We start from the raw sequence: 23,763 nt of genomic DNA, 5'->3' as shown, positions 1-23,763 counted from the left end.
AGACCCACCAAAGCAATTTCATTATGAACATTCAGCCCTGCACAAGCCAACAGACTGAACTTTAGTTCAAACTTCAGAGCTTAAGGAAGGGGAGGTGGAATTTAAACATGAAATCTACGTATTCTCCACAGCATGCAGCTCTCCTTGCTGCATTCCAAACCATCTCAAAATATACCACTGCAAATCATGCTTTATTACTGTGCCTTTCCATGTAGAAAAATGCTCATTCTCCAGGTACTCATTGTGAAACTGGAAGCCCCTTAGGAAATTGGGGAATTCTGCAATTGTTGGGCGCCCTGTTAAGACATCTCGGAAAGCAGTAGAAAGGACGCCTGCAGGAGTCGACAGGCGAGTCGCTGTCTCATGAGGCCTTATGTGTAGAACAGGATCTTCCTCTGCAGAAAGGAGAAAAAAAATCTAAAATTCTTAGTTTGCCTAGATTAATTTGAGGGAGAGGGTTCTCTGCAGCAATAAAATAAATAATAATAATGCGATCATTCATAAATTGAATTTCTGGCAAATCCATAAAAAGGAGAGCTGTAATAAGCTAAGGCCTCGAGTCCAAATAAAACCCAGAGTGGGAGCAAAATGATAAAGAAACCCCACAAAAACCCGGTAAATTAAATGAACTACTACCCACAAATATAACATTAAGTCTACAATTAAAACCGAATATTTTAAACCTAACTAGAATGGTGCCCCATTTGTAATTTGGTGCAGAGGTGCCGAATTTCTGATTTCTCAGGGGGTGCTCAACCCCAGCTCTGTACCAGACCCCGTCCCTTCTCCACCCCTTCCCCCAAGGCCCCACCCCTCCCCGCCTTTTCCCACCCCATTCCACCCCCTCCACGGAGCATTTCCCACTCTTGCTCCGCCTCTTCCTGCCCCCGCTCCCGTCTCCTCGCCCCCAGCACCTTCTGCCCGCTGCTGAACAGCTGATCCACTTTCAGGAGGCACTGGGGAGTAGGGGGAGGAGCAGATCAGCAGGACCTGCCAGCGGGTGGGAGGCACTGGGGGGGCAGGGGGAAGAACTGATCAGCAGGGCCCATCGGTGTGTGCTGAGCACCCACTATTTTTTTTTTTTGTGGGTGCTCCAGCCCCGCAGTCCCTATGGAGTTGGCACTTGTGATTTGGTGTATGGTGCAGGGAATAGCATGCAGAGTCAAGGGCCCTCTGTGAAGACATCACTGCTCCCTGAACTTTTGAGGAGGTAACTTGGCAATTACCCTTCAATATTTTTTCTACGTGCTTTGTATCTCCCTTGCTCGAGGCAAAGCAGATCCTTAATCAAGCAAAGAGACTGCTTTAGAACAATAGAAGATCCTGTTAATACCTTTCCTGCCCTTCCCCCCTCTGACCATGTATGGAAAAACAAAAACAGGTGAATGAGATAAAAAAGATAAACCACCCACCAATGTCATTTACTCGGTCTCGAGTCCATCTGTACCAGAAGTCCTCTGAATCAAAGGCCAAATTCCAGAAATACATCACATCGAAGGAAAATATACCACTCCACATGCCTGTAAAGTGGAAGAGATCCAATTGAAACTAATTTGATGAAGTCTTGGAAGCATTTTAACTGAAAACTGCCTTTTGTCCTACCCCTCGAACATTTCCTTCCAAATTTTATAGACATCTTTGTGGGCATAGTTCCAATACTTCAAACACTTACACATATGCTTAATTCCAGGTTTCAGAGTAACAGCCGTGTTAGTCTGTATTTGCAAAAAGAAAAGGAGTACTTGTGGCACCTTAGAGACTAACCAATTTATTTGAGCATAAGCTTTCGTGAGCTACAGCTCACTTCATCGGATGTTTAACCTTATTTGCATGAGTATTCCCATTGAAATCAAGTGTTTGCAAGACTGGGGCCTATCTGAGCTACTGTTATAACTACTTCAGCTGTAGGAACTTTAGATGCTAACTAGTTCCAAGTAAAGTCAGACACAGAAAATGTTAAATTGTTAAACTAACTCCATATGGTAGCAGTTTTCAAGTTATCTTACCATCTCAGCTTTGCAACTTCTTCATATTTCATCAGAAAAATATACGATTTTGTTCCTTTTTTAATACCTCAGTTTCTCTCTCCCTTTGCTATTTAATTGAATAACAATATTAGCTCTCTGAAGATTGCATTAAAAAGCTGCTTTGTATTCTACTGTTTCAGAACATTACTGTTCTGTTTAATTATGCTGATGTTTATTAGGCTATGTTTCAATGCTATGTAGCTATATTCATCAGGATTCAAATAAGAGCCAAGTGGAAAAGAATAGAATAAGTCAAAAGATTCTGTTTAATTTTTGGTCAAAATCTTGTTTTGATGAACATTTTCTCACAAGTTTCAGAGTAACAGCCGTGTTAGTCTGTATTCGTAAAAAGAAAAGGAGTACTTGTGGCACCTTAGAGACTAACCAGTTTATTTGAGCATGAGCTTTCGTGAGCTACAGCTCACTTCATCGGATGCATAGCATATCACGATATGCTATGCATCCGATGAAGTGAGCTGTAGCTCACGAAAGCTCATGCTCAAATAAACTGGTTAGTCTCTAAGGTGCCACAAGTACTCCTTTTATTTTCTCACAAGCTATAGTTAAAAATTAGCAATTGGACTATGCTGCAAAGTACACCCTGGCAGCCCCACCCAAACCTGACTACAAGGGTCGGGTGTGGGTCAGGTCCGATACGAAAACAAGTCAAAACTCTCAGGCTCAAGTCATGTTCGGATTAGGCTTTAAAATTAGGCCCGAGTAGACCTGAGTCTGCAGAGGACAATGCTGTAATGAGAAGAGACCCTGCTTCACATTACTATGCCATGCCTCCTGAACCCAACCCTGCTGTCACTGTGTCTCCTTTCATCCTTCCCTCCCGGGATTGTGCAGCAGCTTCAGGAAGCGAAACTCTTCCCTTCCGCCCTGTAGGCAGTCCCACACTTGGCTCACCTGGGCAGGCTCCCCATTGTCTGTGTGGCGGCACCCGCAGGAGGTGGTGCAGGGAGCAGGGGGCTCACCCAGTGCTGCTGCGGCCCTGGGCAGGGAAGCCAAAGCGTGGAGCCGTCACAGATGGGGCACAATGCCAGGGAGCCTGGCAGCCACTAAGAGACAAACAGGAACTGGACCAGGCTCAGGGCAGCTGGAACTAATGCCGAAGGGGGAGAAGCCATGTCTGCTCCAGACAGAGAAACTTTCAAGGTCCCCCAGTGGGCACAGTATCCCCCACATGCACTGAGAGATCCTGGGCCCCAGTGGAGATGCTCAGCACCATAAAAGCTGAAGTGGGGTGGCAAAAAGTGCCAGTGATTGCGAGGCAGCAGGGACTGCAAAGCCCAGCCCTGCCAGCCACTACTCCCCGGTGCCACCTGACCACCACCCCACCTACCAGCTGGAGGATCTGGAGATCCTCTTGAGTGACCAGGGCCAGCCCTACAAGACCATGTGTGCTTGGTGTGAACAAAGGAGCCAACAGGGCAAGCGAGAGCAGCAGCCACCTCCTCCCTCCCCCCCACTCTGCCCATCTGACTGTTGCTCAGCTACTGACACACCCAGCCTGTGCTGCAGTGCAGCACCCCTGCAGCTCCAGCTACTACCACCATCCTCCCCCGGGCACAGCCACAAGGGGTGCACAAGCTGTTGGCTCTGCAGGCAATGGCCCCACTTGCCCCCTCCCATTCTCTCCCACACCTTCTCCACCCCCATTACACACGAGACCCTTGCAACCCGACCCAAATCCAACAGGACCTAACTACAAAAGTTGGGTTCAGGTCAGGTATGAAAACAACGCAATCATCTCAAGCTTGGGTCAGGTTCAAACTTGTTGTAGTCTGTTCAGTTTCAAGTCAGGCTTTAAAACTGAAAAGGGCTGAATTCCAGATAATTGAGATATAAAAGGTAGCAAATGCCAATGTTGGACAAATGAACTCAAGTAAAGGTACATAGAATCTAGCAGCTGCCCTATGTTTGTGAGTTGCCTGGTTTCATAGCACAGTTAAACCAAACATACAACAGGTTTAGTTACACTAGGACAATTTAAATTCACATGGAAAATCATTATCTGCTAGAGACATAGGTGATACCATACATAGATTTCTGGAAGGTGATTCCACACCAGTTTCACCAGTGATAGATCATTTGCTCACCAATGCCTAGTTATATACCCTGCTGTATTCTTATTAGGTTAACATTTGCTCTAGATAATCATCACCTTCCATGAAGCAAATCCGGCTTTCTGGGAATTTCTTCATCAGTCTTCCCATGAAAAATTCACTTCCAAAATCTTGTGAGCGAATAAATGCTCCATATTTCCAGAATCCCACCTCGTAGGGAGTGAACTCCAACCATTCTACAGAGAGAGCAACAAAAAAGGCTTTTACTGCAGTGCCCAGACTGTGGCAAAAGATATACATATCAGATGACTGGAAAAAGATCAAGTGGAATACACCTTCCAGCATCAATTTCTTGGTGTATAATTATAGTTTAAAAACCATACAATTTTGTTACTAGCTATATTTCTAACCAATACTGGTTGCAACGCCAATGAGCTAGAAAGCAAATTTTCCTCATATCAGCAGGGGATGGTCCCTCCATGTACGGACTGAGGTCCATTAATACAGCAATTTCGGGGTGGGAGGAGCCTTGGAGCGAACAAAGCCATAAGTACTCAGCTATAGTTGTTCATCTATAAAGTTTTATATAGCTCATCTTCCCATTGGAAAATCATGCTTTAAGAGTCTTAAGTGCCTATGCTCCAACAATGAATAGTACAGAACAAACAAAGGAACAGTCCTATTCTGATTTGGATGACATAATTAAATCTATACCCTGTGAAGACAAGCTTAGACTTCTGGGAGACTAGAATGCCAGAGTTGGAAAAGATAGTGAGGTTTGGAATGGTGTAATAAAGAATAATGGAGTCAGAAAAATAAACAGCAATGGTCTCTTCCTACTCAGCAAGTATGCTGAGCATGAGTTTGTTATTATCAACACAATCTTTAGGCAAGCCAACAGACATAAAACCTCTTGGATTCATCCGAGATCAAAGCACTGTCATCTGATTAATTATGCCATGATATGGCAAAGAGGCATTCGGGCCATCAAGATCACCAGAACAGTGCAAGGGGCAAACTGTTGAACTGACCACAGGCTGATCAGAGCCATTTTTAATGTACATGTTGTTCAGCGGAACAATGCTGAACAAGATTAAATCAAAATTGAACAAAGCAAAGCTGAGGCATCCATTTCATCAACAAAAACTAAGGGAAAACTTAGAGGAAAAATGTGATAGCATTACATCATCACCCAATAATCTACTCAAAAAGTGGAATATGTTCAAATCAGCCATTCTTCAAGCCTCAGAAGAAACTAAGTAAAAATCAAAGATAGCACTAGGATTGGTTATATTAAACCAATGATGAAATCAAAAAGATCCTCAAGGAAAAGAAAAGATGTGTTTATATCTTGGCACAAAGACAAAGAATCAACATCAAAGAAAGATATGTTCAAATATCTGCAAGCCAAGGATCAAAGACACCTTTATGTTCTACAGGACAACTGGTGTGAAAAGAGAGCAGAAGAAATAGAGCAATATGCCAATACTAAGACCATAAAGTTGTTTTATGAGCCCCTGAAGACCATTTATGGCCCATTGAAATCCAGACTAGCTCCTTTAAAGAGTTCAGATGGATCTACCTGAATCAAGGACAAAAGGCGTGTCTGAAAAATATGTGCAGAACTTCACTGAGCTACTCAACCATCCCTCTATGGGCAACCAACAGGTGCTGGAGGAACCAACCCAGTACCCCATATATGAAGAAACTGACCAGCCATCTATCACTGAGGAAGTGAAAAAAGCTGTTGAATAAATGAAGTCAGGTAAATCACCATGGTAAGACAGCATCCCAGCTGAAATCTTTGAACTTGCAGGCCCCAAAACTGTCAGCTATCTACACAAAATCATTAAGAATATCTGGGAAGCCAAGGAAATTCCTCAGGACTTCAAAGATACAATCCTAGTTAATCTATACAACAATAAAGGCTACAAATCTGACTGTGGTAACTACCAGGATATCTCCCTGCTATCTATAGATAGTAAAATCCTTGCTTGCATTTTTCTCAGTCAGCTTGTGGAAACAGTATCACAGAAGTTTCTACCAGAGACCCAGTGTGAATTTGGAGCACCTCAGGCCTGATATTTGTTGAGAGGCAGATTTAGGAAAAATGCACTGAGCAAAACATTGAACTGTATGCTGTCTTTGTTGATCTAAAAAATTTTTTTTGACAAGATGAGTAGAAATGGCCTCTGGAACATTCTAGAGGGATAGGTCATGTTATCAGAATGGGCAATGACAGTCTCTGCCCCCCCCCCAAAAAAAGTGCTCTGTGGTGAGCTGACACTTGGAAAATGCAGGAAGAGTGGTCAACAAAAATACTTCAAAGACATCCTTAGGCAGAAACTGACCTTATGCATCATAAATTGTTACAACTTTGAAGACATAGCCAAGGAGAGACCTGAATGGAGAGCAACTATCAGTAAAGGTTGTAAATACTTTAAGGAAGACAGATGAAACAAAAGAATTTTTAAAGGACCAAGCATCATATCAAGTCTTAGTGGAAACCTGTGCATTCCTGCGTCACACCTGTTCATGCTCCTCACAGATCAGAACTATACAGCTATGTGACAACACACATGATGCTGTGATGTCATCGTCAGATACAACAGACATACATTATAGCTGAGGTAAAAGTTATTTCCTCCACTAATAAGAAGCCCAGTACTTCTATTTGCTTTCTCTCCTCTTGACTATTCATACTAAGCAAGCATAGTTAAATCAATGATAAATGAGATGTATATTTGATTGACATTATATCTAAAGGTTTACAGGTTTATCTGATGAATCCCGGGACTTCCTGATTCTACTAAATGTGTCTAGAAATCTCTCTGTCAAAAGATTTCTGGTACTTTTTGTAGTGAGGATGAACTCTGAACTTGACATATCCTGTGCTACAAATGAACTTTCATTTCCGGTCCAAGTAAGAACTCAAAAGACTAAAGGCATCAAACAAAAACATTTAACATTATTTTTTAAAACTGTATCCACAGTTTTTTGAAGGTTAAAAAAAAAGGTTAGTTTGGGGCTAGGAACAAAGGGTTATAATGTTAGTGGAACTGGTTTATCACACAAAATGAATGAAGATTTCTTAAAATATAAATCACATACTTTAAAATATCACCATTACCTCTAAAATCTTGAGAGCTGTAGCTGTTTTTGAGGTTGATAGCCATGTAAATGGGCAGCGGATTCTGGCCCTCACTCATTGCCTGTTGCTGATCCGAGAGTTTATGGTTATCTTTCTGTTTTTGAAGAAAAATAATTAATAGGAAAAAATGGATCTGCATTTGAACTTTTATAAAGTAACGTCTGAACTTCAGCCAGGTTTTCTTTTATGTTCTCAACTCATTGGGCTGTGTACAAATGTTTGTCTAGGCTATTCCAAACTTGCCCAAAGTCCCAGGAACAGCAGCTATTCTTTGATGCTTACATATTATTAAGAAATGTGGTCAGTTTGATTGTGGATTCAAACAAGCACAGAGAGGGAAATTCATGGGAAGAGACAGGTGACTAGAGTGCAGCAGGGACTGGAGCTGTCTAAGTTATGATCATCTTAGGCAGGTTATGCTGTAATATTCCAGATATATATGTGCTCAGGTATGGCATTATAGTGGATCTGATGCATTAAATGTCTTTGCTTGTGAAAAGAAATGACTAGGAAATAACCTATTTTAGTCGGTTTTCAAATACTGTTATTTCTAAACAAAAAATTTTCAACCTTGTTAATGGCACTCATCCTAAGGTGACATTGCCTTAAATTTTTAAAATATTTTGGAGTTATTCTAGTCCCAAATGATTTAATAAATCCATGCTTTACTTCCTTAACTGTTCTAAAATTCTTTAGCGATGCATATAAAACAATAAGACCCGGCCAATATTTGGTGAATATGTTTGACAAATTACACCATTTTCCATCCAAAAAAATGCATTTGCCAAATACTTTTTTAAAAACAGATTCAACTAGCTGCATAGCTGATCAAATACCATTTGGCAAATACATTCCTCAGTGAGTACAAGTGAAATCCATACAACAATACATTCAAGGAATATTCTTTTCTGCAATTCAACTAGCTCTAAAAACAACACTGAAAGAATATAAATAAGACAGTATTACAAACACATACGAAACAAGTGGTCTGTGATGTAACTAGGATTTATGTCACCTTCTTGAAGCCAATTTTACAGTGTCAATTTAGTTTTCAACCAACAATGAATGTCTGAAGATATGCAATGTCCAAATAGGCATCTGAATTACAAAATGAATCCCACGGATTCAGATTTTTAAAAACGAAAAGTGTCAACTTAAGGCTGGCATGTTGGAATTTCTTGGCTCGAGCAGTTTAAGGTTCCATGGTACCCATAGGTCTGCCACATTTTTAAAGTGAGAACAGTGTTTGTATTTGAATATATAGTTGTATCTATCTACAACAAAAGATCCTAACAAATTCTTTGCATCAGTAACCCTACAGTATTGTTGGATGGGCCTCCCTTTCCAAGTTTATTTTCTGCTCATTCTTAGAGATAGAAGTTCATCAGGGCTCTGAAAAGAATGGTGTAGTCAATACCTCATCATGTAGCATGTATTCAACCATGAGCCCCCACAAGTCTATAAATGACGTGTTGTATCCTTGTTGGCATCGCTCTTTTAGCTCATTGTAATAGTACTTCAGACGGTCCAAGGTAAAACCCTTAATCTTGCATTTGGTCACATGCTTCCGAGCTTTATTGATTGCTTCCTCCAGATACTTCTGTGACCAGTTAGCATCTTCGTACAAGTTTGCCATAGTCCTGAGGAAGGGAGATAGGATGTTAAACAATAAGGGTAGGCCTACACTGGAGATGGAGATACAATTTCCAGCTTGGGCAGACATACTACCACAAACTTTTAGTGAGACAGCCTGCTAAAAACAGTAGTGTAGCTGAGGCTGCATGGACAGTGGGATGGGATAGCTGCCCTGAGTACACACCTAGGGTTTCAGATGGGATTGTTCTCATGGTGGCTAGCCCATCCTGCTGTCTGTGCAGCCATGGCTACGCTGGTAATTTTACTATGCTAAACCTAGTGCAGGTATGTCTACCCAAACTGGAAATTACACCTCCAACTCCACTGTAGGAAGGAATGGTCAGTGTGTATGGCCAGGATGTAAAATCCCACCCCTTCATCTTCCTATCTCCAATCCTAGCTGAAAGACAAGATTCAGTATGATGGATCAAGAGTATAATTGACATAATACAGAAAGGTAATAGATGTTTAAATAAATATACATTCTTAACAATTATTTGAACTCTACTTCTGAGATCTAAGACATATACAGTATCCACTAGGTGGCACAGGCAATTGGTCAGTGTGACTGCCCACCACTTAGCTTATCGTATTTTTGTTCTCGGTGTATACATAGGGAAATATGTGGATTTATTTTTTGTCTGTAAAGTGTCACGCAAACCAACAGTGTTATATAAATAATAAATAAATAATAGTGGCATGCAGAAAGATCAAATACAATTGTTGCTCATGTCCAGCTTACCACGTAGTGCCCGATAAACCAGTGATGTAAGAAATACTGTCCAAGATATTCAATTTCTGAAGACCCAACAGGCTGCCATACATTGCTGTTAATGATCTTGTCCCACCCCCTGTTGTTGTGATTGCCACCACTGGCACCTGCTCAACACACAGAGGAGAAGACAGGTGAAAAACAACTGAACATCAGAAATCAGAAATGATTTGTATGAAGGATGGAAATGGTAAAGGCATGGATAATACCAATAAAAAATTATGTCAGTTTGTGAGCAATTACATAATTCATGTTAACTACTTCCATTCCTATCTCCTAACTGAAGGCTCATAGTCTGTTGCTTCAGATTTGTTTGTTTGTTTGTTTTTATTATACAATTGTTGACCAACTCACTATACTAGAATTCTCCTAACGAGCATCACCTGGAAGTCAGCATAAAAATATAGCCATTGCCCTACCAGAACAGTTAATTAATCCATGATTCTGTCTCTGACACTGGTCAGTGCTTCAGAAAAATGCACAACACCTTATAATAATTGGAATTGTGCAGTACAATATCATGGAGGTGCTTCCTGACCCCAACCTGATCATTACTTGATGTCCTCCTTAATTTACTAAGCCATTTACTTCCAAAACATCCTGTGACAGTGAGTTGCATGGCTAATTATATGTTGCGTAGAAAGGTGCGTTCATCTGCCTATTTAAATTTGTTACCCTTTAATTTCATCATGTGCTCTGCTGTTCTTTTGTCATGGAAAAGAGTAAATGAGTAGAGCTGGGTGGGAAACAGTTTTCCCGTCCCCCAATAATTTTTGAGAGGGCAAAATTTTTTGCAAATCAGTACCGCACCCTCCCACCCAAAAATCAGTTTACATCAATAGAAACATTTAGTTTCAACAATGTTGGTTTTGTTTTGATTTTGACCTTTGCAAAAAAATCGTTAATTTTTTTTAGTGTAACTTGCCTAAAAGTTCAAAATGAAAAGTCATTTTGAACTAAAAAATGAAGTCAGCCAAATATCCCCTTACAACAGACATATTCCCACCCTGCCTCCATCATACAAACTACCTCCACTCAGCAACCGCAGACACTCCTCTAGTGTTTACTGCAAACCTCCTGCCTGACAAGCATTTCCTTGGTACAAATGAGCAGTGTACAAAAGGAACCTGTAACTCATGACATCAGGGAACTGTAGAGAGACTACTAGGGCTGTAAAGGCTTACATCACCTGGCCTGCTCTGCCCCACCTCACTCACCATACTGCTACGACAGTTCCTATGCTCCCAGTCTCTCCTTCCAGAGATCTGGACCTGCCCTTGGGAGGTAACAGGAGGGAGAGGACTCCTGCCCTGCATGGTGCTGGGGGTGGAGGTGGGTGGCTGAGACCCAGTACCCTGGACATCCTCAAACTTTTGCCTGGGGATGTGTGTGAGGGAGAAGGTACTGGCAAGCTGTATAACTCCTAGACTTATTTCTCCCGCCAGTGGTCAGCACCTATCCAGGGAGTATCGTCTCTGTTCAAAGCTACCAATAAATGCAGCCTAATATAACTGATTAATCCTGGAGCCACTCATTGCACTCCTTGAAAGCAAATAATCCATTGCTTGCTTCTAAGGCTTCCTGACTACTCGGAAGAACCAGCTGAGCGCAGCACAACCATTGGAAAGAGGGGGACACCCACAATTCAGTTCCACATACTTCATGGTCCTGCAGGTCCTCCTCTAGCTGGAGCACCTTCTTCACAGTAGCAGCAACATACTTCTTCCTTTTACACAGGAAAACCTGCTCCTCTGTGCACAAGTCAAACCCAAAGCGCACGTCCATGTCTTTTGGCCTGAAACACAAACTACAGCAAACGTCGTCGTCTTTGATTCCCATCCATCAACTCAGCAACGACAAAAAGTGTATGCACATATATTATCACTTAGGACCTATATAGAGCAGACAATCAATAAACTCCATCATCAGACTTACACGACAGGCTATTTCCACACCTGTATATAGACTGAGCAATGTAAGAAAGAGGGTGATATTTCTATTACCGGCACATGAGGAGCAACAATGTGGACAAAGGATAGGTCCCAGCATGTTTCAGGTTTCTTGCAAAAGTCACAAAGAAAATTGAAACAATTTGGGCATTTTTCATTTGCAGGGTCATTTTTGAACTCTTAGTATTCATTCTGCGTCAATCTATTTCTCATCAAACCACCCTGAAAAATTCAAATAGCTCTCCGAGTTTACAGTTTCATCTTGTGTTTTTTGCCCTTGCAATGAGGTTGTTTACAAAATAAAGGTTTAGTGTTCCTGTTAAACTGAATTCTGCAACACAAGCTTAACTGATACAGCTACCACTGCACCACATGGTCAAATTCTGCCCTCAGTTAACTCATGAAACCCCACTGACTTGTGTGCAGTTGTACAGGTGTAGTACTGTGTATAATCTACTTCTAGTAGAAAAAGCTGGATAACCCCACTCTGTGTGCACTTCTTATATTGGTAATGAACACGTATGCTATGCAAGGTCAATGTTCTATTGTAATTTGTTTATATTACATTATCACCCAAAATGTGGTAGGTGTTGCCTCAATATATGCATGGAGAGCTTGCAATCTAAGGCACAGATCCTGCAAGACCTCCCCTCCCAAGTAGACCTCCACAGCCATTCGGGCTAATATAAGTGTCTGTCCTTGCAAACACTTAAGCACATGGACAATTCCAATGAATTTCCTCACATGAGTAAAATTAAGCATGTGCTTAAGTGTTTGCAGAATTGGGACTTAAAAGACAAAAACACATGATGATGATTCATATCTGTGTGTTTGTCTTCAAAAATTGCTTCAGGATAGAATGTCAGAATTTCCCAAAAGGCTTTGGTCACATTGCCCTCTGGTGGGTGCAAACTACACAGGATATTAGCTGAAATGATAGTTCATGAGCATGGATGTTTCATGGGTGACTACTATAATTTTCCATTCCCAGCCACTTTTGTAAAGCACACATCATTCACTTACCAAGTTTAACCTTTAAAAACAAAGTCATTTAAATGATTTTCTGAAAGTAAAAATGTGTCTGAATGTTTACAGAATGGTCGGGAAAAAACCCTCAGACCCCCAGAAAAGTCCCAAACAGCTGTATCTATTTTCTTCTGACTTTCTAATAAAGTTCACTTCTGGGTTGAGATTAAGCACACAGCTCTTCCTCCTTTCTAGAAAGTGGAAGAGTATAGTTCATGTGGTCCTTTTTCTTTGCGAACTACAGTACTATCAAGACCTGAAAAACATTTTTAAGACTGCAGTGACATATGCTCTACCATGTCTCCTCTGATCAAGTCTGACTGAATAATATTCTATGAGATATTTCAGTTATAGCCAGATAGGAAACTTTTCCATCCTGCAAAAAAATTCAAGATTTTGAAAATTTTTCCCATCTTGAATAGGGATGAAGAGTCAGAATCTCAAAAATTTTCAAAAAACAAAATCTGAAAAAATTTCAGTTGAGGCACTTTGTTTTGATAATTCTGAAACATTTTGTTTAGATTTTTGACCTTTTAAAAAATATTTTTAACAGTACTATAATTAGCTTGAATTTTTAAACAAAAAGACATTTCAGCCTGGAAAACGAATTTTTCATTAAGAAAATGTTGAAATGAAACATTTCAATAATTTCAAACCTTTTTTAAAAAAAATTTCAAGTCAAGAAGTTTGCTGAAACAAACTTTTCATGAGAAAGGGTCCATTTCAATTAATTGACATTTTCCAGTGAAACAATGTTTCGTCAAAAATTCCCAACCAGCTCTAATTCCAATATTACATATAATATTAGTTTTACCTTGCAAGATTATCAGTTCATCTGAGGAGAAGGGAAGCATTAGTCAGCGTGTGTTTAAATTTCAGATTGCTGGCTAACCTCTGTTTTATGAGTCCCATGAAAATAATGACCATACTGGCCCAGACTCGCTCATGCAGAGGGAATCTTTGCTTAGCCAGCCACAGAAAGATTTCTTCAAGATAGGAGACTTCTCCAGTGGCGTAAAGCCATCCTGGCAGTGCCTAAGCCACTCTGTCCCCTTGTCTAGAGCAGAGGGCATGGAAAGGGGAAATGGGGGATCACCAAGAATCCTTGCATCCCAGTGATTCCCAGCAGCCACAACAGCTCCTTCAGGCCATTGACATCTGGGTCTGACCTAGCTTAGAGCAGCACCAGCATTGGGAGACCACATAGGTGACTTAGTCACCTTTCCACCCTGCCCACACCTTGTGCTGGAAGACCTTCACCTGGACTCCAGAATCTGGCCAATTGTGTGTTATAATACAAACAACGTGTGCTCTTTTATGTTTGGTTGGTTTTTAAAATGCAATTATTCTCCGAAAAGCAACTGCAGCTATGGCAGCATGGGATTCCATGTTTACTGTTTCAGTGATTCCATATCAAATGTGCTAAGTTTACAAGTAAAAAGTTTTTTCCCTGGCTTCTGGCCCTACAAATTCCTCCCGAAAGTCAAACTGTGTTCTTTTTTTCTTGTGCATCAGACCCAGTAATAAAGGTTCTGTCAGCCAAATTGTGCCTCAGTTACATCAGTGCAACCTCATTATCTTCACATTATGCTTTCAATGATGCCTGTGCAGATACAACTGGTTGAATCTCAGTTAACATTTCCTTTGATGATGCATGAGAAGCAGTGGAACCTGTCTCACTCTCTCTTGACTATTTTGGGGGTAAAGTGGTGCCCCGCCCCTCCAGTGTCCCCCTGGACCAAAAATGGTGTAGGAAAGATCACCCATACTCTGGGAGTGCTAGGACACAGACAGTGCCTCCCTTTCCAACCCCAACCAGGCAACCTCGGGGGACAACTGCAGAGAGCTGCCAGCCAGAGACTCCAACTGGTAGGCACAGAAGCAGTCAGCTTTGAAACACTACACATTCCAGTCAAAACTTTCACTGGCTGTTTGCTCTTGCTCCACCTCCCTCCTTGCGAACTCTTCACATGAATGTCACTCCCACCTGACCCTCTCCTACTCTGTCTCTCCTCCTCATGCCCTTCCCATCCCTTTTTATTTCCATTGAGCTGATCCCCTCCTAAGAAAACCCATTAAAAAAATCATGGAACTGACATGATGTTTGCTGCCATCACATTGTTCACTCCGCTTGTGTGTGATACCCCTTCACCCACTCTGTCTTGTCTATTCAGACAATATTTCTCATTGTTTCCTTGTGCTCTCCCATCTGTCTGTATCCATCTGTCATCTCTTGTCTTAGACTGAAATTGTAAACTCCTTGGGGCAGGGATTGTCTTTGTCCTAAGTTTGTACAGCACCTAGCTCAGTGGGGTACTTGACCATGACTAAGGCTCCTAGACACTACGATAATACAATACAATACATAATTGATTCCGTCAAGTTAGCAAAACCAAAGAGGAGTACACATTACTTTAGTCTCAAAGGTCAGCAGATCTGACTCTGACAACAAACAGGGAACAGACCTGACAAAAATGTGCCAATTGTACAGTCACTTTCAACACCGAATCATACTTTAAATGTTTGCAGAAGCTCTTGACATACTGTAAGTATATTTTTCCCAAAACAAAAAACAAAATAAAACACACACACAGAAGGAGAGAGCAGAGAGTTAAGCTGACAGTCATTAGCACTCTAAGGTTACGTCTATATTATGCAGCTTTTAGCGACACTGCCGACAAAAACTTCCATTCCCAATGAGCGGCATTAGCGTTGTCGGCCGGAGACAAAGCACTGTTCACACCAGCGCTTGTTATCCACAAAACTTTTGTCTTTCAGAGGTGTATGTTTTTTAACACCTCTGAAGGACAGAAGTTTCGTCTTTCACTTGCCAGTGTAGATAATGCCTAAGAACCAAGATAAGATATCTTACCAGTCTTTTGCCTTCACATGCAAGTCAAATGTTTTGTCCTGAAAATTAAGAAAGTAGATAAATTACCATCATATTTTTAAACCTTCCTTTCTCTTAGAGTGAGTTTTGCCTACTCTCCAATTAGCAATATCTGAAATGTCTAATTATAGCATCTGCTCAAATAACTGCAAATGTATTTGCAGATAATGGAAAAATGCAAATGTACAATGGATACAGTAATAAGTGGAATAGTCTCATTCTATTTGGAGGTTTATTGTGGCAGGATGTTAGTAATAGAATGCAATATTAATTGTTAGTTTAATAAAATAGCATGTGTTAGGTATTACTTCTCCCTTTATATTCTATCAATAAATTATGACTGTCTTCAATATAATGAAGAAAATCAACACCGAAGGAACATCTGACTGTAATTAAAGAAAGTATACTGAAATTTCATTTTATCACCTACAATAATGAAAAGCCATTACCCCCATTTTTTATAAATGCATTCTGATACATGTGTGACAGAGGGATTTGTAGTCTTATAGATCATTTAAGTATAGAATCTTAAGGTTTCAGGTTTCAAATGGTTATCAGGACAAAAAAATTGATTGTTGCTATTTGGTACTTTAATAATAAGTATGATGATTTTTTGAGCAATTTTTATAAACCTACATAATCAGCTACACTTTGCAATTATCATGTTAATAACTTTCCCGCATTAGTAAAAACTTAAACATAGTTAAAATATTTATTCCAAGAGGTTTGCAGCACTCACCCTTGCTATTGTTATCTTCTTTTGCAAAGGGAGTGAATTTAGAGGCAGAGGCAGGGATTCTTCTTTATCTGAGGTCTGCTCAATTAAAAGAAAAGTAGAGATGGTGGTGATTTATCACAAAGCGAAAAGGGCTAACCCTCCCCAAAACACATGAATTAGATTGATGTTGTTGTTGACATTCTACTCCAAATGATATTTTCATTAAGGCTAATGATAACATACAACACAGTAATGCATCTTCTTTGGCAGTGCAACATCCAGTTGTGTTTGTTTATTCTTGACATAGTGGAACATAATGGAATCTCTATTCCTGAGACTGGAGTCAGCGTCCAATGAAATCTTCTGGGTTTCTTCATAGGATCCTTTGACTGTAAGTGTGAGCTCTTCCTCTGAAGACAAAAGACAGTGAACAAGGAGAACCTTAACTGTAGGTGCCCAGAAACAAACTTTGCATGACTTATACACTGCATTCACTGAGAAGTTCTTTGCATCGTCCTCATAATAGTGGTTGCTTAGTAAATCTAGAGACTGCCCCCAAAAGATTCTAAAATCCCATAACAAATATTCAGGTAAATGAGGATTCAAATAATTCAGTGAGTCACTGAGTAAGTGCTTTAATTGGAGGACTCTAACCAAGATTTAGATTAGAAGGAATTTCAGATTAAAGGGATTTTTGGTTAAATACGATTCAAACTGGATATGGAAGCCATTTATTCACTGCCATTCCATTCTGATATCCATTGTACTTTATGTCATACTCCTTATAAAAGCCAAAGGTCCTAATTGCAAATCAAATAGAGTGATTTATCAGTGTCTTTCTGTGATAACAGCTCAGTAGCAATGGTGGGAGACATGGATCAGCATTCATGTCGCACTCCCTGTCAATACCTGGCCCAGCCCAGGGAAGCTAATGATCCAACCAGCGGACCAAATTCAGTGATGAATCCTGGTCACATGCCACCTGAGGCATGTTACACATACAGGAAGAAGCAGCAGCAATGGTGGTGTTATAGCTGAAATGATCCTTCCATTCAGTGGTGCTAATTCAGATACTTCTTGGAGATGAGGTGGGGGCAAATTCCACTCCTTCCTCCCCTGGCAGGGATCCCATTCTGGTTCCCACTCTCACAGAGACCCTAGGTCTCCTCAGCCAGAAAGTACCCTGTTTCTTATCCACACAGCGCATGAGCCAGTGCTGCCAGAAGTCAACTTCTCTGCGGACTCCCCTGCACTTTGCAGTACAGAAACAGACTTCCCACACACCGGATCGCAACACCCTTTGGCCTGTCTGCCCCTCAATCTGCATCAAGGAGCAGGCAGGTGAAATTTAAGCAGCATTACGAACCCATGTGACAGGTCACAACATTACTCACTGAAATTTATCCTGGCAACCCCTCTATGTCTATAGAGGGGTGGCCGGGTCAAATTTCAGTGGCGTTGCAGCCACAGCAGTGATCCGGATTGCTTCACAGCAGCCCTTCTGATTTAGTACAGGACCACTGCTTAAAAATGCTTGAGCCATGGCCTCCCCCGCTTCACAGCCTATGGAATTTTGAGCAAGAGCAAAACCTTGCACAGACGCTTGCATCCACACAGAGATCCTGTCACTGTTCTCCTATAGGATCAAGACCTAAGCCTCTATATTTCTTGTCACTTGTAGTTTTCCCCAGAAATTACCTTTCAGACACAAACTTCCGATTCCAGGGCTCAGCAATAGCTAATCAAAGCATTTGGCTTTCCTCCCCCACCCCCCTGCTCCTATTCATGAACTGTCTAATAACAGGTAATGATTTTTCAAAAATTGTTCAATGTGTAAATCTTGGAAAAGAACCCACCTATTGAAATGTGTACGCAAGGAGTATCAGAGATCCCTGCTACATTAAACAAGACTGATTTTATAAACATAGGCCCCATTCCTGCAATAAGATCTGTTTGTGCGGATCCCCACATCCATGTGTAATCTCATATTTAAATCCTTGAGACACTTTATTTTTGCTCAAACAGCTAAAAAAAAAAAACCTTTAAAAACCTTTGAATTGGTATGTGCACAGGCCTAAATGAAGTCTACAGATTAGGCCTTATTTGCAGAAATTTAGTTATGAAATAATATTTAAAAGGTCAATGTCAGGTCAAGTCTAGCCCCAAATTTACATTTCGTACATAAAAGGTTCACAAAACCTAAAAACAACAGAAATTTTTCCACATTTTGTTAAAATTTCAGCATAAACAGTATTCTTTGAATAAAGAAAAGGTGGTTGTGAGAGCCAAAATTTTAAATTTTCTGACTGTTGTTTGAGTCTCAAATGTAATGCTATTTTAGTGAGAGGGGTTTGGGGGCCATTAAAGTATCATATGACAGTCAGTATCACCTACATAATCATAGAAATGTAAATATAGGATTGGAAGGGACCTCAAGCGGTCATTAAGTCCAGCGCCCTGCATTGAGGCAGGACCATCCCTGACAGGTGTTTGTCCAATCTGTTCTTAATAACCTCCAATGATGGGGATTCCACAACCTCCCTTGGAAGCCTAGTCCAGTGCTTAACTACCCTTACAGTTGGCAAGTGGCTCCTAATATCTAATCTAAATCTCCCAAGGTGCAGATTAAGCCCATTATTTCTTGTCCTACTGTCAGTGAACAGGGAGAACAAATGAACACCGTCCTCTTTATAACAACCCTTAATAATGGATTATTCATTTTCTAACTTTGATTATAACTACAGAATCATAACATATAAATAGCCAGTTAATGAAGCAATAACCTCACTTGTGGATTGTTGCTTTAGCTTCTTTCCCTGCCCATTAACTTCCAAACAGGAAACTTCACGTGACTGTAACAGAGATGACCAAATAAATGACAAAGAGTGACACAGATGGGGTTCTAAGTGAGTCACTGTGTTCTCCATTAACTCCTCTGGGTGATTAAGCAGTGACAACAAAGGGAATCATATCTAGTCCTTAGATGCAGGGACAGTGACAGTGACATATTGTTTCCATGTTGGGGAGTATAAAGGAGGAGAAAATAGGAGCATCTTACAAGTATGAACAGAAAAGTAATGTACTCCTCAAGGGAGGGGGAATAACGGAATGGAAAGCTATTCAGATAGGGGTTTGGTTTTTTTAGAGAGAATAGCTTGAGAGAAGCTGTTTGTGTGTGTTTTATCACTTTTAATAATTAAGCACTAACTACTTTAGGGAACAGCATAGGAGTAGTGACTAGCGAAATTCTCATGCCTGCATTAGGAGGTGGGAATACTGGGTGCTCACAGCTGCACCACTTTCAGCGTTTGGCAGAAAGTGACACTGCTAGAATAGCAGAGAGATCCCAGCTATCCCAGTTCCAGGCTGTCTCTCCATAGGAGCGTGTGCTTCGAGCACCGGACAACACGTTTTCCCAGTGCTAGCAGTAATACCAGTACTTGTTGTGTGGGACAGGAAAGATCAAATAAAAGGATTACCACTAGTACTCCATTAGTAATGATGTTTTCAGGACAGTCCAGACTAAAAAACAAAATTAAAAATACAAATGTCATGATTAGTATTATTTAAATGACTCTAAGTGTATCAGACACAGACTTTCCCCCTCAACATTTATATTGCTCATTTAAATTTATTTATTTATTTTAACTTATAGATGTCCCAGAAGAGGGAATAGCACTAGAAGCCAGTTCTAGCATATGGGTATTAGGCAAGTTTTCACACACTTCTTTAACAGTGGAAAAGAGAAGTTGACCTTTAAAGCCCCTGATATTCCAGCCCTGGAACTGTGCCAAGCAGACGCTGTGCGCTCTGTCAGAGCATGCAGCAGTTTCTTACATACTCCATACTAAACCTCTGAAGAGTTTGAGATCATTAAATTGGTCTGAATGGTTCAAACCCCGGCCTCCATAGATGAAAACCTGATGCATTAATCTAAGATTCCATACTAGCACAATGGGGGGAGAATTTTCTACACTCGTTTTAAAGGTGAACAGCAAAATGGAAATGAAACTCAAAATAATGCCAGAGAGAGAGAGAGAGAGAGAGAGAGAAAGTAAAAAATTCCCCCTCTCTGATAAATAAGGCAATTCCTGATCTATTCAAGATATCATATAATGCATCATTCTTTGATATTACAGTTGCAAACTCACATTGCAGCCATGTAACTCATGTTATTAGTGAGGTGTGGAACATAGTCATAATAATTTAGAGTCAGATCCTCAAGTTCATGTACATTGTTGCTCTATTGATTTAAATGACTTCCACCAGTTGAGAATCTGGCCGTTAAGTTTTAAATATGTAAATATGCTACCCAATATTCTTTCCTTTATCAGGCTAACTGTTATATGGAGTTATATAGGGAACATGAGCAGATAAAATCAGAGATGGATGGTATGTTATTCTGGAGGGTGTGTGGAAATGCCACAACTGCGCCCTACACATTCGCAGTCACACAAAGCCTATTCCAGGAAATGGACACCAAAGCTCCTGATATTTGGTTCCTGTGTTAGTAGTTAAAGTTGTAGTTAGACAGATACTGTCATTACAGTTCTTGTTTCCGGCAGGGGCGAGCAACTATGTTGTGTTTAATAAATACAAGATAAGATGGATTCCTAGCTAGATAAATATGTACTTTTTGAACTCTTTCATAGGAAGACCTGGCCTCCCCGTTTTTCAATAGCTGCCACACACAGCTCAGTGGCCTCTTGATTCATGAGCCCACTCTGGACCTGATTCTGTTCTCAGATATGCTACTATAAATCTGGAGTACACGTACTGAAGACCATGAAGTTACAATGGTATAAAACCTGGGTGAGCTCAGGATCAGGCTACAAGTCTGGGTTTCCATGTCACCTGCCTCATCTCCTGAAAATTCCACTTTCCTGTGAACATGGTAAAGCATCATTTCTAACACTTTATTCCAATAAAGAAACAATTATGAGTCCCAAAGCTACTTTGTCTGTCCCTCTCCTTCACTTTCAAGCTTCTACCCAGAACCTTCCTCAGTCCCACATCATGCCTGACTTCCCGCTTCAGATTTAAAGAAACAATATACATAAAGCTTCAGAAGCCACCATCCCCTGTGCCTGATGCTCTGATTTCCTTCTGCAGGACCCAAAACAGCTAACTAATGTAATCAGCTGCTCTTAGCACCATAGGGGAAACGTCTAGAAATAATATACCAGAGTTAAAGCAACTAAGGACTGTTTATTTACTAAAAACTGCAAAAAACATGCTTTCACCTTTTGTGATAATTATCTTTTAACATTCACATTTTACACAACTTTTTATACATCTATTTACATATATTTCTTCTATTTTACATGTTTTTTAAAAAATATTTTCCTTCACATTTCCAAACAAGGGAGGGGGTGTGTGTGACATGAAAGCCTTTGGAGGGGGGCTGAAGGGCCTTCAGTCTTCTAGGAACTGGAGCAGAAGCACCTCCTCAAGTTGGGATATCTGAAAGACAGACAGAAGGAAGAAAAATGTCAGAGGCAACAACCCATTGGGCCCTCGAGGTCCCTACAACCTCTTTATACACTGACAGTACCTTTTGGTTTGCCAGGATCTGCCACAAGTCCTTGCCTGCCCCCTGGTATCAGGGCCTAGGCTATATTAGATCACGGAGAAAGGGAATATTGGCCAAGCGAAGCCACCCAGCCAGCCTGGATCCTATCCCTTCAGCACCTCGCACAGGGTTGCCCTGTTTCTGGATCCTACCAGTGGAAACATGAAAGAGAAAGGAAACATGAGTATTGATTAAACACAAAGTTTAATACACAACAAAAATCAACACAAAAGAACCACCTAAATAAAAATGACTTACCTCCTCAATCACTGCTACCCCGGGGCAAGCAGTTGTCACCCACACACAGGCCTGGGCTATGGGCCCACAGGCAGTTGGGCAATGTGTCTGCCATGGCTTGGCTCAGCTGTTGGTGCAAAGGCAGTCTGCAGGTAGGCACATGCACAGCTACTTGGGCTGGTCAGAACCAAAGTATCTGGTTCTTGGACCGTACTATTGGTATTGATACCAAAAAGTGGGGCTCTCTTGTGACAGGTATAGACCTGTCACACTGCAGGTAGTGGTGTAAGGAGTGGAGGCAGAAGGCTAGCAAGGGTTTTCATCATAGTAACAGAAACCAAACAACCAAAATCTCTTCTTCCCTTTAAATCAAAGTTAATTGGAATGAATGCATAAAATGATTTTCATGTTGCTGTCTGGTGATGAAATAGTATGGAAAAGTCAATATAAACATTTTTTTAGACGTCAAAAGGCATATCTTTCCCACTGATGTCACACAGCAGGCCAGACTCGTGAAATCAACAAAGGAAAATGTTAAAGGATCACTGTAATGTGCTGCAACCACCTTTCTGGGCCTGTGATTACACTTTCTAAATAAAATTATTATTAGAAGATCTTGGTGAGAAAGTAACAGACCCATACAAATAAGCTTTTCTTAATAGGAATCAACGAGACCTTGATTTAAACTGGGGAGACAACAGTCAATAACCACATCAGGCAAAATTTATTTACATGAACGATGATTAAGGCTACGATTATGTCCCGGAGGCCACGGAATCCATGACTTCCATTGACCTCCGTGACGTTTTCTGCCCAGGGTCTGGAGCTCCCAGCCAGTTCCGCCCCCATAGCTCCCAGCTCCCACCCTGGTGGGGGGACCCCGCAGCTGCCCAGACACGGACCCTGCGACAGATGGCGGGGGGACTCCCCGCAGCTGCTGAGCTCCGGCGGCCAGCCAGCACACCCCGCAACTGTCCAGCAGCGGCAGCCAGGGCCAGCAGCTGGGGGACCCCACAGCTCCCTAGCACCGCAGCAGTGGAGCAACGGGGAGCCCTAGCAGCAGTGGGTGCTGAACCCACCTACCCCTTTTGTCAGGGATATTTTTAGTGAAAGTCAGGGACAGGTCATGGGCTTCCGTGAATTTTTATTTATTGCCCGTGACCTGTCCCTGACTTTTACTAAAAATATCTGGGACAAAAACTTAATCTTGATGATGATTACATTACATGACAAGCTACCATACTCCGCTATGGAAATAAGTTGTGTACATCATTCCACTCAAGAATCCATTAGAATTTGGAAAGACAAAGTTCTGTTGGGTCTGAGTATTCCTTAGGAGGCAGCAGGCACATGGAACACATTCCCCATTGCCAATTTATTACTTTCCAAATTGTTTTTTTTCTACCAGTTAGAGAGTCTATAACATTCAAGGTTTTACTCACATGTTCTGCAATATGAACTCCACCTCCAGCTCCTCCTGTTCCTGAAAATCAAAAAGAAGTGAATGAAGTCAATATGCAATAACCCTTCCCCATAAGGGTAACTTTGTGGATTGTATGAGCCTGGATCCACAGGTGTACAAGGAGACTGTATTGGCAGGAAAAAATTAGCAAAGGTTACTCCGAAAAAGCTCCTTGCGCTCCAGTGGAGAGGAACATCACTGAATGAGGAAGAGACATTCTTAACTCTCCTAGCTAACATATCTAGCACCTTA

General features: G+C 41.1%; 1 protein-coding gene across 1 annotated transcript in view; it reads right to left on the bottom strand.

Annotated features, from left to right (window-relative positions):
- Positions 1 to 23,763, bottom strand: part of LOC102937094 (cytosolic phospholipase A2 epsilon) — a 40,281-nt gene that overhangs the window by 5,483 nt on the left and 11,035 nt on the right. Inside the window, exons 4-16 of the mRNA XM_043548096.1 lie at positions 23,492 to 23,532; positions 19,720 to 19,762; positions 19,029 to 19,092; positions 16,484 to 16,650; positions 16,262 to 16,339; positions 15,505 to 15,542; positions 11,317 to 11,452; positions 9,628 to 9,764; positions 8,668 to 8,890; positions 7,230 to 7,344; positions 4,198 to 4,335; positions 1,413 to 1,520; positions 204 to 395 (exon numbers count right to left, since the gene is read on the bottom strand). Coding sequence (XP_043404031.1) covers positions 204 to 395; positions 1,413 to 1,520; positions 4,198 to 4,335; positions 7,230 to 7,344; positions 8,668 to 8,890; positions 9,628 to 9,764; positions 11,317 to 11,452; positions 15,505 to 15,542; positions 16,262 to 16,339; positions 16,484 to 16,650; positions 19,029 to 19,092; positions 19,720 to 19,762; positions 23,492 to 23,532 — 1,480 coding nt within the window. The remainder of the gene's footprint in view (positions 1 to 203; positions 396 to 1,412; positions 1,521 to 4,197; positions 4,336 to 7,229; positions 7,345 to 8,667; positions 8,891 to 9,627; positions 9,765 to 11,316; positions 11,453 to 15,504; positions 15,543 to 16,261; positions 16,340 to 16,483; positions 16,651 to 19,028; positions 19,093 to 19,719; positions 19,763 to 23,491; positions 23,533 to 23,763) is intronic.

This window comes from Chelonia mydas, chromosome 6, assembly GCF_015237465.2.
Source record: "Chelonia mydas isolate rCheMyd1 chromosome 6, rCheMyd1.pri.v2, whole genome shotgun sequence".
NCBI classification, from domain to species: Eukaryota; Metazoa; Chordata; order Testudines; family Cheloniidae; genus Chelonia; species Chelonia mydas.
This window is presented reverse-complemented; position numbering and strand designations above follow the sequence as displayed.